Here is a 15,596-nt window from a genome sequence, read left to right as displayed (position 1 = left end):
ATACCTCTCGTAAGCCCAAATGATCAGGTAAAATGCAATAAATTGATGTTTTGGAGATATTCAACTCCGATTCCTTGAATTTCGACGATGATTTCGGTTAATTTTTGATAAATTTACGAAAAATTTCGATGGAGTTTTCGGTGATTACTGCATTTGGGTGTCCCGTATATTTATTGTTATTTCTGTCCTCACAACTACGAATTCTGGCACGAGATAGGCAATCATCGCCATCAACTTTTTTCATCAATTCAAATGTTTCCGTAAACGTTTTACCGATTTTAAAACCAAATTTGATATTCGCTCTTTGTTCGAAACTCATTTTTGTACCGATGACACAAACATACTTACAGGCTGGACGCATTAACTTTGCTTTCTCTGAAGCGAATATCACCAAACTTTCACTGGAAGTCAGCTGGAGATGTAACTTCCAACGCACTAACTCATTAAAAAGATGGCGCCATTAAAATCATTTTTATGACGCCAGTCTTTTTTATTTTGGACTTCACCTTGTAGTACAGACTTATTATTGTTGTTGTTGTAGCAGCGTAATCATTCTTCTGCTGAAGTGCGAGTCCTTGGCGTCACGCTGTTCCTGCAATCTAATAATCACATTTTTGATACGAATGATGGTTCCATTAAATTCTCATTGATTTAATCCGTTTTTGTGTTGTTTTTTGAGGTACTCTATCAAGATGTTTTCTCTGATTGAAAAGGTTTTTCGATAGGCCAATTTAAGTGCTCGAAAAGAAGTTTTAATGTAATCCCTCTTTAAATTATTTTAAAACTACAGCCATTCAAAATTACTCAAAAAAACAAATAAATGAAACAAAAATATTCGGTTAAAAATCTAGAAAATGTTTTATTTGAGAACAATGGAAAATATGTGCGTATTTGCTTATGAAACTAGCTGAATTTTTTAACTAAAATCGAATTTCCCCTCTGTTTATTTTTTCAAAAATTTCACTAGTAAGTAATTCATAGTGCCCTGAATTCGTTTGATAATAAAGAGCATCCTTAATAACATTAGGGTTGTAACCTTCTTTTTGCAGATCAACTTTGCGCAATTTGTATGTGCCAGTGAGATCAATTTTAGTTAAAAATCTTATGAATTGCGGTCTAGCATACGCAGGCAGCATCTTAGATATATCCTCTGTGAAACGCTCAAGCTCTACCTGCCGCTCTGGATCGTAAATGGCAGCCATTCCAGCTCTTCCCTCTGTTTGCGGTATCGTTACGCCGTAGACAATTGTGTCCTTATAGCTGGTAACATTACTAACCTGCGCTTCTACCTCACTAGTTGATACGTTTTCTCCTTTCCAACGAAATGTGTCGCCTGTCCGATCCATAAAGAATAGGTAACCGCGTTCATCAGACGTCAGTAGATCACCAGAGAGAAATGCCATATCACCCTTTTTAAATACATCGCGCGCAATTTTCTTCGTTGAGGCATTCTCATCCACATATCCCAGAAACTCGCGAGAGGGATTGCCTTTTATGATTCTGCCAATAAATACTCCGCACTCGCCTGGTTCACAGCGTTGACAAAAACCATCTGCGCCACGAATGAGTTCACCCGTATCTGGATCAGCTTTTATAATAGATATTGGATATATTTGTGGAATTATGCGAGAAATAAAGCCAATGGCGCCGACAGTATTGTCATTGTTCATTATGTTGGCATTGCCCTCAGTGGCACCATAGAACTCGCCCACTTTTGGAATATTGAAGCGTTCCACAAAACGTGGCCAAATTTGCGGACGCAAACCATTGCCAAAGACCATACGAATTTTGTGCTTTCGGTCGAGTTCAGACGGTGGTGTGGCTAAGATATATCTGGCCATTTCGCCTATGTATTGGGCAATCTGAAAGCATACGTACAAAAGAGAAATAAAAAAATATATAAGATATCGGTATAGTAAAATAGTGGGGCCAAACAAAATATTTGGTAGTGCTCAGATCGAAATATACTTCAGACCAGAATTCTCTTCCCAACTTCTTAAAGCATTGATAGTTTCATTCTTGACGAAGTGTCTAATCTCTTGAGCCATTTTTGAATAAGCAACGCAGTGCCTGAAATTTGTACTAATACATGATTACTTTGATATTAGGCTTTGGGTCTCCGGTCACAGTGGCATAGTGGGAAAATGCTAGGCGGACGAGCTGGCGAGACAGAGTGCCTCGAGGAGGTTTTACCGCAAAACGGCGTTCCGAATGGGGTTCTCTTGAGAACCTGTGGTTTGCTTCTAGAAGGATTGGCCTAGCATTAACTCAGTGAGCGCTGTCTTAGTGCGCAGAGAAATCCTTCTGGCCACGGGTAGATCGGGGGCGCTCGAGGGAACTTTTGAGGCTAACAAAGCCATAGCTCTCAAATTTGGTAGGGATGTCATCTTAGCACCTTCTATTCATCTGCCCTGCTCTCGTCGAGCTAAGATTTAGTTATATGGGTTCTCCCTTTTTTGATACACCTGTGGATATAGCAGGTTTAAACTTTACGCACCTGGTTAGTTTTATCAGGAGCTTGAAGCGGTTAACGCATGTAACTAGTCCCCGTTTGGTCATCATTCTCCAATCCAAAGCCTTTTCATCCCCCCCCCGTTCGGTTTTGTTCTGTTTTTCCACTCTGTATGGCACAACCATGAATGAATTTGTTTCTTTGTCCAAGTGGGCTCTCGCTTGGGCACCCAGATATTATATTAATATGCTGTAGCTATAGATTTGATACTACGGAACTCTCAATTGAGTCAATATGCTGTCTTGTTAAGCATTTGTATTACTATGCCATTTCAAATTTAGGAGCTCCGACGTTCCAATTTAGTTATCTCCGTCTAAGAAATGAAGAAACGTGACCCTGAATGTTTGAATTTCTTTAGCTACCCTATAATCAGAAAATACCGGGAATGTTTAAATAAAACAAAACAGAGTTCAAGTTCAGCAATTTCATTTTATCTCCTTCAAAATATGACCCGCCTGAAGCACCACACATGTGCCAACGTTTATCCCAGCCCTCCATGCACCCCTGGTAGGCCGACGAAGGGATGGCCTTCAGCTACTTCATCGCATTCAACTTGGGAAACGAAGAGAAGTCGCACGGGGCCATTTACTTGGTGTTTGGGTAAATAACCCAGCACAATTTGGTCTCGGTGCGATGGCGCGTTATCATCATGCAAAATCCACGAATTGTTTGCCCACATTTCCGGCCATTTGCAACGTACAGCATCTCTCAAACGCTTCAAAATTGATAAATAATATTCTTTATTGACTGCCTGACCCGATAGAAGGTACTTTTGGTGCACTACGCCTTGACAATCGAAGAAAACAGTTAATTAAACATTCCCGGTACTTTTTGATCATAGGGTACATCCCTTGACAAAGTCTTAGAAAGTAATTAAGCAATCCCATTATTTTTTACTCCTTATAACTTCTGCAGGGGAAGCTGGACAGAAAAAGATGCTAGGCAGATATCTTAACATTAAAAGTTTTACCAATGCTTTCTCGTGAAATTACAATATGAAATGCGATTTGAGCTCATTTAGCATTTGATGATAAGCGGATGGGTTCTTAAGCTTGGTTTAAAAATGAATTACTTCCGGGCTTACCGTGCAATTAAAACGAACACAGTCAGCAAAATATCCCGAAGCTGAGAATTTTTTCCGAATAACAACAGTAGAGCCAAAAAGTAAGGCCTGCCCCATACTCATAACGCCACCAGCTGTATGGTACAGTGGTAGCGGGGTGTAATATACATCTTTGTTTTTAAAATTCAGAGCGTAATGAATACCAGCTGCAATGAATATATATCTGCAAATAAAAATTCAAAAATCAATGTAAGTAATATATATATACAATTTTTAGTATTTCTAGATTAGAGTTGATTAGGTCAAAGAATTGGTTGAAGATTTTCACAACGGTGTTTTGCTGTGCTCATATTCTGATATAAAAGTACTATAATCTCGCAGTCAATTATTGTATAATTCTGTAAAAAAAATATTTTTTATCTACATAAAAAAGGGTATTCCAAAAGTAACGCCTAGTGAAAGTGAAAGCGACGTCAGTAGTGAATAATTCCTAGACGTTACTTTGTTTTATATCATCTTTAACATTTGTCAGGTGTGTGTGGCGCGCCATTCTTCTAAAACCAAATAACATATAGGTTCATATCTTTAACTTTCGGCGTAAAAATTCGTTTATCATTACATACATATCCGCAGCGCTCATCATTAATCGAAATGGCGCTCCGAACACCATTTTCAAAGAAAAATGGGGCAATGATGCCACTCTCACAGGATGTATTTACTTCTCGCCAATCACGTGCGGATGCGGCAGTTTTACTTTAAATACAGGGTTGCCCATATTCGACGCACCCGACGGATTTCGATGGCTCTTTGGGCCCATTCCAATCGACGAGGTTTGTCCGCAGGCAACAATCTTTGCGTCAATTCAATCTTATACGGGAATAAATGCAAATCAATGCAGGTAATTCGTTGTAAAGTGGTCCGAGCAATGCCCAACTGCTGAGAACGGCGATTTTGGGATGTCCTTGGCGACGCTTTGGTCGGTTTTGATTTGACCTCTTTGGATTAGAAAGAGCATCACCAGTCGGAAACCTTTCGTACAAACGTTTAATGGTTCTTAGAAGGCGCACTTTTCACATTATTTAATTTTTTATACAATTGACTTCTTTTGTTGAATGTAAATTTCAACAATTTGGGAGCGCTTGCGTAGCGTGTACTGTTCCATGGCAAAAATCTGCTTGGACTGACGCCTCCAACGAGGTATGTCATTAAGCGATCTGACGTTTCTGTCAAAAAGTACAGGGTTGCCAGATGGGTCCGTCGAATATTGGCAACCCTGTATAGCCGCAAAGATGCAAACGCGCTGCGCCAAAAAAATATGATTTTTTCAAGCATAATCGTTGACCAATATTTAAACAATATTTCTCAAAGTTTTTCAAGCGTAAAGCGATTCTTACCGTTCCGCGGATAATGATCTTATAAAGATTTTGTATGGGAAAAGAGCAGTCACTCTCGAAATAACAAAAAAACAAGAACACTATATGAACTACCCTGTGCTAAGCAAGAATAATAATAGTTATCGAGTAAGATTCGCCGCTAGCGAGTACGGTTATACCTCATTAAACTGGTATAACTAAATATCTTACAAGCAGATGTAATTTAAGGCAGCTCTATCCCAGCGTTGCCAATGTATGTTCATTTATACCAGTTGCTTCATCTATTCGCCACGCGCTAACTCTAATAATAACTGTGTAGGATGTAAGTAGTGTAAATATATTAAAGTAATTTTGGAAAACTTTGCTGTCTGAATGTTGGTCTATTTAATCTCTGCAACAACTGACCTCAATTCGGCGGGACTTTTGCCAGTAGCTAAAGTAATTGCAACTCTAAAGGTGGCGCCGGGATCGTAATATTTATGAAAGTCAGCGGTCAGTTTCAGAGTACACTCAAATATATTTTGGCCAAGTGGAAAGAATTATTTTCCTATCCCACTGGTTGGGAGTTGTGAGTGAATATTTTATTTAGTGGCCCTATTTTATACCCTATCCAAAATTTTATGAAGATGGCATCTTACTTGCGGGGTGAACAACGGTCGGTAAAAAAATTTATACATTTGCACAGTACTGGGACAGGTCACAAAAAAGTGCAAATAACCTGGCATCACGGCATTAGAAAATTCAGGTTATTTCACTTAATTAGTAACTGCTCTCTTATAAGTAATTTCAAGAGTACAAATAGATGAATTTCCCTTATAATACCTTGAATGAGAAATTACTGCCGCTTTTGGTAAGCCAGTTGTGCCAGAGGTGTAAATGTACATCAATTTATCGTGGTGATTTGGATGTTGCGCTGAGCTGGGTAGCGGATTGTCGTGTGTAGATGAGTGTAGCAAAGTGGCCAAGTCCTCTGCTGAATGTCTTACTGGCTTACTTATTTCATTATTAAATTGGTAGAATTTTGCAGTAATATCAGTCGCTATACTTTCAATTGCATCAACAAAATCTTCACCATATATAAGAGCTGCGCATTTAGCCACTGTGATGCTGTGCAGCAATGATGGTCCCTTCAAGTTGGTGTTGATAAGAGCGGTTATGATCCCACATTTTGAGAGACCCAACCAGAGGCCAATGTAGTCTGCGCGATTTTCCAACATTAAACCAACCACATCACCTTTTTTATAGCCGTGACTGTTAAATATATCGGCAATTCGATTGGAGAACTCATTTAGTTGTAGAAATGTCCACGACTGTGTCTCGCTAATAATGGCCAGTTTATCAGGATGGTTTTCCACATTCTTTTGAAATATATCGCCTATGGATAAATTCCTTCGCTCACATCTCTTTATAAGCAAAAGCAGCCGTATGTAGGCACACAATGCACTAAAAAAATCAAGTAAAAATATTAAAGCAAAGGAAACTAACAAAAAATGAAATGAAATAAAATAAAAATACAACTTACACAATATCACGTTTGGACGTCATGGCGGCAATATAGAACCAACGCCATCCTACTATCACCAACATCATAACAAATATAGCAGCGAACATTGCCGGCACGCCGCTCAGCCAACCGAAGAAATACCACAGCAGCACAACAACAGTTACTGTTATGCTTATTGTAAGCGTTACAAGTATTCTCTGTTTGGTCTTCGAATGCGCTTTACAAGTTGTGTGTTGTTGTTTTGTAAGTATTGTGGAGTGGTTTGGTTTCATTCCATTGCTGCACCTTTGTTGATGGTTTTCATTAATATGGTTCTTCTGGTCCTCATCAATGTTAATGGTCGTATGAACTGCGTATTGCTCTTTCTCACTGCTTTTAGAATTCCCTTCTTCATACCCCGTACACGGCGGCTGACCTTTTTCAATGGCCTGTTGGTAATGGTAGTAAGGATGTAGAAAAATTAGTGGCAGTTTTTAAAAGGCTGAATCAATTTTTTTTTTAATGTTGCATATAATTTAAAGCAAAAGTATTCACAAATAGTTTGAGCGTCGTTTTAAGTTTTCATTTAACTTACAAAGCTTAACTTATAGGTTCAAACATTTATTTTACAAAGGCACATAATCGATAGTCTCCTTCAAACTTACTTTCTTTCATTGCTTATTTTCTTAAGTAAAGATAAAGTTCTGATAGGTAGGTATGTATTTAGATAGTTGCAATGTAGGGAGATCCTAGACAATATGACACTTTCTGGTGTCTCACTGAAGACCTATTTACAAGCCCTATTCCAACCATCTGTTAGCTTGCACAAATCTGTTAAAGTAATTTATATCTTTATTTGGTATAACCTAAATTCTTCACCAACATTCCTTCCTTAATATTCTCACCCAAAAGTTACAATGAAATTAGCATAAATACGTGGAAAATTTCAAATGTGGGCACTCAAAAATTCTTGGAAGGAAGCTAAATTATACCGCTCAACGGCTCTGCTTTGAAGATAGATTTTCCATAGGAATCCTAGAAAGATTTGTGTAAAGTTAACCCCTTGTCTTACGAATCGAGCGACGATTGCGTGTGCCACTTTTGACGAAAGTTTTTTTTTTCCTGCATAAGAACAATCTCGTATTTGATACAAGGTTCTCTTTTGGCTAGAACAAGACATCAGATGTCTAATACGAAGTTCTCATTTTAGGAACGGAAGTAGGGGCACTTCTCCCACACGTTGTTTTAAGTCAAAAGACCTTGACCCAGGGCCAGTGGCTAACTTCGCTAATGGCTCAAGGCTTAATAATACGGTCGTTAGTAGTATGCATACAGAAATGCAGCAGTTGAACGAAGACCTACGGCTACCTCATAACTGCTGTGCATACAAATGTCTAAAAATTTTGTTAAAGAAGTGAATGTAATGAGATATTTTTTCTATTCTTTATAACTTCAGTAAAAAAGGCAAAAAATAAATTTTCTATGATGTCTGAGAAATCTAAATCTTGATCGGGTAAGTGTCACTTAAACCTATCTTCCAAAAAAGTCAAAAGTAGTATAAAAATCTCATTATTTTGATTCCGTTGATACAATTTTTAAGCTCGGTAAGTACACCTTTAAACTTTTAAACTCATCTATATCTTAATCGATTTGTTTGAACACATTTTTAATAATTATTGTATAAAGGTATTGTATTAAAATAGAATATAATTAATAAATAATTCAGGTGGAAAAACCGCTAATTCTCTTGGGAGGCACACTAATGAAGGAATATCGATTTTTAAGTCCAAACTGAAACCGAACTCAACATGTTCAAGAGCTAATGTAATAAATAAGCAATGACTTTAAAAATCCCATATTTTTGTTAATAAAAGAGCAAAACAGTATATAGGTTGGTAGAAATACCAAACTTGTTAGCCACACTCGATGGAGGAGCATGTTTTAACATAAAATATGGGCTTTGATCCCAATATTAAAAAAATGTTACAAATACTAAGAGTTCTGCCAAAATTTGGGTTTTTTTTCCAAGCCAAACTGAACTTTTTTGGTTGTATACCATATATGGCCGAATTCTAAGCCGAAATTCGGTCGTTCTCTATCAATTTATGCCAGTATTTTCCGTGATCGAAAATTTGGCCAATAACATTCCTAACTGTAAGTAATAGGTTTTATCAATTTCAGTTGAACTATACTATGTAACTAGGTTTCAGTTCGCATGAGAGATGCCAGGTTACAGTTCTCTAGCTTAATCGGTTTAAGAGATAGATTGGATTTCAGTTTGTTTCACATTTCAGATGCCACGTTGGTTAAATATCGCTATTAACATTTCTTCACTTAAGGAAGTCGCTTTCTTCAAATCGGCGTAAGGTTTCATTGAAATTGGGCGAATGATACACTCAAGAAAAAGGTTTATTATTTGTATAATAATTATACACATACATACATACAAAAATAAAACACTAGATAATTCAAAAACTATTAAGAAGTACTAAACAAACAAAAAACGTCAAACGTCTGTTCCAGTTAACCTTCTTTCGAAATTTCGTGCTTAATTTTAAAATGGTTTATAACTGAATCGCTTATAGCTAAATTAAATCCTAACAGTAAGTTTTTAAATCCTACTCGAATTTAGGTGTTTGTTAGCCCGTTGCGTGGGCTCGTTTTGATCTACGTATCTCCATCTTATGCGCGGCGATCTCTTCATTCTAGGCGTGGTATGCCGATTGTGCGCCATAGAGCAGTGGAACAAGAATTCAGGTGCATCTGGAATGTTTAAGGTATTTTTTGCAGCTATTTTTTTTTTTTTTTTTGATTTCGTCGTCGACCATGGGTATTTGCAGACATCTAAATTTGTTCGAGTTTTTGACGCAAAATCACGCTTTTGTTGGTGTTGTAAATAACTTGATGTACCCTTTGCCTTAAAACAGTTCTCCATATACCTGTATTGGTTTTATAAAGAATGGACATAAAAAACACTGGCCGCTTTATATAGTATAATATATACCTAGTCCACCTAGCTTCCACTTGCTTTTCATGTAGTTATCCATTTCGTTGTATATTGTATTTAGCGGTTTTAGTAAGTCATTATCTTGTTCAAATGGTAGCCTAACAGCACTTTATGCTATCTCGTCTACTATTCCGCTTCCCATACTGCCTTTGTGACCAGATACCCAATAGATATGCGGCTAGCCTTTATATGGCCTCCCTGCTCCGTTGAACATTTTTGGACATGAACTCCTCTTTCCTATTGAGCTATGTCCGAAGGTTCTACAAGAGAATATTCCTGCAGCCACTAGCCTCCCTTGGATTTCGCTGCCAGATCTTCCGCCATAAGGTCAATAGGTGGCTCGCTGAGTATCATTTCCAGCGCCGCCGTTATAGCCGTTTTCATTGCTCCTGTTATGCACAGAGCTGCGAGTCGCTGAATCCTTTTCAGTGGCATTAAGTATGTCAGCTTTCTTGTCACAGTTCACCATTCTAAGGCCCCGTACAGCAATATCGGTCTAACTACTGCCGTGTAGCACCAATCCATCAGTGAGAGTGATAGGCCCCAATAACGCCCCGCATTCGTTTAGATGCGTACAATGCGTTACTGGCCTTTTTCACCTTTTTCTCAACATTGCGCTTCCAAAGCATTTAACTATCCAGTATTACTCCGAGATGCCTTGCATGATCTTTGAGAAGTAGTTCGTTATCGCCTAGCTTCGAGAGGTTCCACGCCGAGACCTTATACTCCCTGGTAAAAAGTATCATGACCGTTTTTTCGCGTTTATCCCTAGCCCTGCGCGAGAGAGGGGAAAGTATACTAAGCCAACAAATCTACATATAAACAACTTTTTTCAAGCATTTCACATGGGCCCTATGTTCTACCTAGAAACAGCGAAAAAATGTTTTATGATAAAGTTGATAGTTCTCATATTTGGTGGCATATTCCTGGAACTTTTCGTCATAACAAAAAAAAATTCAGTTTTGGAGGAGTTAGCTTATTTCTGACGCTATGCCCAATAAATAGCATGTTCACAACTTATCTATTTACTCTTTGATTAATTTATTTATTAATTTATATAATAATTATTAGTGCTAATGCTTTTCAGCAATTAATTTGTTTTTCGCTTACAATTTTTACACACAATTATTTCAAAACTTTTTTGTTCTTTGATTAATCTATCATTGCCATCGAAAACTCTCTCTCAGCAAGACATTTCTAAAGATTTTCTATCTTTCTCTTATTAGATTATTAAACAAAATATAAAATAGTTTTCTTAGCTTGTTTTTGGATTCGAGAAACAAGAAATCTAATGCGAGATCACACCTTTCTCTATGGTTAGAGAATGCGTTTATTGGATATTTATAAGTAGATATGCCTTCATTAATATGTCATAACAGTTAGAGCGCTATAAGAGTCTGGCTGCAAATTAAAACTTACGCTGCACTATCGCCGCTATTTGCATGCAAGTGATGCCTAAAGATATAAAGGGTTTCCCAATAAGAGGTTTTATTTTGATATTCCATTAATGGTTTCGTTGCTTGTGTGGCACGTAGCGCCGTCCAGTTGAAAATAAACGTTGTCCAGATCAATACCATCCAATTCCGGCCATAAAAAATCGTTAATCATCTCTCGATAGCGCAATCCATTCACCGTAACTGTTGTTCCAGTTTAATTTTGCTTGTCGACGAAGCCACCGAAGTGGAATTCCGGATCATTTGCATGCATTTCAACGACCTAATCAGCAAAGACACGACATTGTTGATGATCGGCCGGCTTGAGTTCTTGTGTTAAATGGATTTTTAAGATCCATCTCTTTATAAAAAATACGGTGTAATGATGTTTGTGGAATTCCTGATTCCGAAGAACGACGAGAAATGGACAAACCAGGGGTTTCTTCACTTTCGACTACAACAGCTATATTTACGAATCGTATCTGCCAAATTTTCACCATTTTTATAGTGAATTTTAATAATTGCAATGCGTTATTTAAGCGTGTATCGTTTCATTTTTATTAATGGCGTAGTTTCTAATTGTCAAATATCAAAAAATGACAGCTTCAAAAGTGACATCTAAGTGACTCATTTACGAGTATCGAGATAGTGGGTTATTCAAATTAACACCTGTTATTGGAAAACCCTTTACATTGCTGTGCAAGCTTTTGCTTAAAAATGCCTATACATTTACCTTTACCTACATATCTGAGGAATTTTTTTGGAGCTGAACAGTTTTAGATCTCTACGCTTAACAAACTCTTGCCTTTCTTGGCACGGCGTCAAGACAAAAATTATTCGTACGTCATGCGGACTGCGCCTCTCGTGCCGGTTGGGCGGGTGGCGGGCACTTTATGGGCTTAAATATTATTATTATTAAAAATTGAATGCGAAAAGTAGAAAAAACTTGCTCAAACTACGTTTGGGATATTCACGCGGAGATATAAGCATTTGTGGCTGAGAAGCGAGTTGAAAAAACGTTTTCTTTGTTATGTCTGTTTTAGTCAAAAGCGCGATATTTCAGTAAAAATATGCACCAGTACGAGTAAATAAATTAAAGCTTAGGCATTTCTTCGCTTGTTTTATATTCCTATTCTTTTTCGTCGTGTACTACATTGCACTGAGAGGTTATACGTAATGCCTAACTAATTTACCCTTTTGCAATAAAGTCACCGCTCGAAGTAAATAATTTTGCATTTCGTATTTTACAAAGCATTCAAATGAATTTTGAATATTCTGCAACGATCGCCTGCTGGTGAAGACAGACTCGAAACGAGGGGAGGATCAATTTTTAAAAACAATTGAAAATACTAATTATAAAATCATAAAATAACAAGTATAGATTTAACTAAATATATATCAATATATTATTCGGCTTAATTACAAAAACAATTAACCATTTTTAAATTGAAAATAAGTACTGTACGAAATGATGCGAGATGATTATATTGAAAGCTGCTCTTAATTTGTTGCTGCACTCTGGACTCAATTTTTTTTAATCCCAGTGAACTGGTTATTTGGAGGAAATATACACACTGCGCACTAATCACTAAATGAGCATAACTGGAAAACATAAAATATTTAATAGTAGCAAATATATGAAAGTGCACAACTCTGTGTTAGCAAATTTCGTACATTTTTTAAATTTTATCTATAACATTTTGTTCGCTCGATGAAAACTAAGTTTAGATATAGAAACGATTTTAAGTTACAGAGTTTTAAAGGCCACCGTTCGATATGTAGCCATGTGTGTAGGACTTTGGTATTGCAGAAACAAAAACTTGTTTGGTACATCAATTATAAGAGCATTTTAGCATGCGAGTATGTATGTGCACATGTGCATATGTATGAATGTGAAATATGTTTATGCGCTACCTAGAGAAATATTATATATATACACATATGTATGGGTATGTAAATATATTCACCTGTAACCTGCATATAGATATGTATGTATGTACTCGCATGCCGACTTTGGTGAACCTATAGTAAGACACTTATACATACCTACATACATATGCACATACATACATGTTCGCACATATAATCATTTTAAGTGGGACACCACAAAATTCGCCTTCACCATTACACAAAGTAAGGTTCCTTTGTTTTGCACACACACAAAAAAATACATGCATACACTCATCTATGTACACCTAAGACTGCATCTTATGCGCAAATATGAATGCGTTTACCGCTAATTGAACCCGCTGTAAACACACGTAAATTTCGTATAATTTCAGCTTACTTTTCCATTGGCGGTATCCAATTTATCTGCAGCGTTCACTATGCGTGACCCTTCTTCAAATGCAGCACTCATGGTGCCACTGTCTAGTTAATGCACATAAGTTTCAAATAAAATATGGCCACGAAATGTACACTCGTTTAAATATTCAAACTGTTAACTTTATTTTACATTAGTTACAGTCATTAAAGCTTCACTTCACCACTGTAGTTGTTTAATTGAATGCTTAAGCCATTTAGCAAATTATAATTCTCGTTGATTCAAAACAAATTTAAAGCAAAGTTCATGCTACATCGCCTGGAATTTGTACTAGTCGCATAGCCGTAAATAATGTAATAACTTATAATTGGCACTGTGTTTATGGTAACAAAACTCTGATGCTGTAGTTAAATATTTATCTCTGTTGATGGTCCGCTTTGCACGATTTCACTTTTAGCTTTGTCACAGATAACGCGGTCGGCGTTTGAAACTCACAAAATTCACCTCCATTCGCTGCTGCGTTCACCGATGCATTGAAGCTAGCCGATCGACATGGGAGCCAGTGCGGCGATATGTGATTTCAAGTACAAACTTGCATACACACATGCTCACACTGATTCCAGTGGCCGCTCAACTGTCGCAGTTTATAAAGCTTGCATGCAGCTTTCGTCTTAACTGATCAGCGCGTTGAGTTCCGCAACATAAAAGCACATACGAGTACATAAGTATCAAATGATAGGGTGATCGACTATTCGACGGCTTTACTAACCGGTTCTCGGTGGAATCAAGAAAATAATGAGATTTTGACTTAAAACTTAAGAAACAAAATAATAACTGATATGACAGTCACTGTCAAACATCAAATGTTTTCTGCTTATCCATTATGATTTGTGCATTTGCGCTAGTACATATTGCAAATATTGACTATTTATTAATTTTTTGCTTTACTTTATTTATGGGGCTAGGGGTAGTCAGAGGCCCGAAAAAATAATGATTTTCTATAATTTTTTTTGGTGGTCCATTGCTTTATTTTACAAAAATAAAAAATAGCATCATATTTAGATAGCATTAATAAAGTAAAAGTTGTAAGTTGTAAAAGTTATCACTGTTTATGTGGAGCCCGTTTCTCCAGAAGTTCCTTGCGGTGATCATCACATGTCCTTGGAGATGCTTCTAAAATCAATCGCACAAGAGGAATTAGTTTTATTAAGATATAATCTTCTGCCTTATCGAAGCTTTTTTCAAAATTAACAATATGGTGACCTCAAGAACTTTTTTCAGATTTTCGAGAAAAAAAACGACAATTATTTGTTTAAAAAAATTGAAAATTTTGGAAAAAATCCTTTGATCAGGCACGAGTTTTTTCTGTTTTTCCAAAGCTGTACAAATTTTATTAAAATCTACCAAGCTGTTTTTAAGTTACAGTGATCACCAGTTCAAAAAACATAGTTTTTGAGAAAAACGCATTTAAAGTTTTGCTATCGCTTTATGTAGAGTTATACGAAATATTTAATAACTTACACTGTGTCATTTATTCCTGGGCCATAAAATAATTCATCAGCCGTCATAGCATATCGATTTGCTGTTGCCTACGTAGCATTCTGCCTTCTCGAGTGTTATAGTTAGCGCGCTTATCTGCCACTTTTATACGTGCAACATAAATTTTTCAGCATACCGATGAGAATTAGAACTACAATTAAGTCCCAGTGTATTCATTATAACCTATTTTAGTACATTCAGAACTCCGAAGTTGTCTTGAAACATTTCTAGAATCACGTCCAATGGTAAATTACTTAAAAAACAGTTTATTTTAACACACAACGATTGACTGCTCAGTGCAACGATTACAGGCATGCTGGCACCAAAAAAATATTTTTCAGCACTTCTACTACCTAAAAAAAAAAATAAATAAATAATTGGCGCGTACACTTCTGTTAGGTGTTTGGCCGAGCTCCTCCTCCTATTTGTAGTGTGCGTCTTGATGTTGTTCCACAAATGGAGGGACCTACAGTTTCAAGCCGACTCCGAACGGCAGATATTTTTATGAGGAGCTTTTTCATGGCAGAAATACACTCGGAGGTTTGCCATTGCCTGCCGGGGGGCGACCGCTATTAGAAAAATGTTTTTATTAATTTTGCTTTCACCGAGATTCGAACCAACGACCTCTCTGTGAATTCCGAATGGTAATCACGCACCAACCCATTCGGCTACGGCGGCCGTCTACTACCTAGAAATTGTAAAAAATATATAGTACGGTATATATAGGGAATATATACATATATTTAGGTATACTTATATATACATGTAAAATGTACATTCATAACAATAAGACCCGATAAGTCGGTTGCTTGCAGCTGTTTCTAGCTACTTGCTCTCGTACGCTCCGGAGCGCCCGAGCGCCCTTTGTTAATTGTTGAATAACTCGAAAAGTATTTGTCGGATTCACTTCAAATTTTCACACA

The 15,596-nt window shown here is 37.0% G+C and overlaps 1 protein-coding gene across 1 annotated transcript; it reads right to left on the bottom strand.

Moving 5' to 3' along the window:
• Window positions 1-861: 861 nt before the first annotated feature.
• Window positions 862-13,652, bottom strand: LOC129241529 (long-chain fatty acid transport protein 4-like). Its single transcript, XM_054877919.1, has 5 exons — window positions 13,159-13,652; window positions 6,471-6,880; window positions 5,771-6,391; window positions 3,597-3,798; window positions 862-1,862 (listed from the first exon to the last, which is right to left on the bottom strand). Exons 1-5 carry the CDS (start codon window positions 13,228-13,230, stop codon window positions 921-923), a joined length of 2,247 nt encoding a protein of 748 aa, XP_054733894.1. The 5' UTR covers window positions 13,231-13,652; the 3' UTR covers window positions 862-920.
• Between the last annotated feature and the right edge of the window lie 1,944 nt (window positions 13,653-15,596).

The sequence above is a fragment of the Anastrepha obliqua genome, chromosome 3 (genome assembly GCF_027943255.1).
Source record: "Anastrepha obliqua isolate idAnaObli1 chromosome 3, idAnaObli1_1.0, whole genome shotgun sequence".
Taxonomy (NCBI): domain Eukaryota; kingdom Metazoa; phylum Arthropoda; class Insecta; order Diptera; family Tephritidae; genus Anastrepha; species Anastrepha obliqua.
Note: the sequence above shows the minus strand (reverse complement) of the source record. Positions and strands in the feature narration are given on the sequence as shown.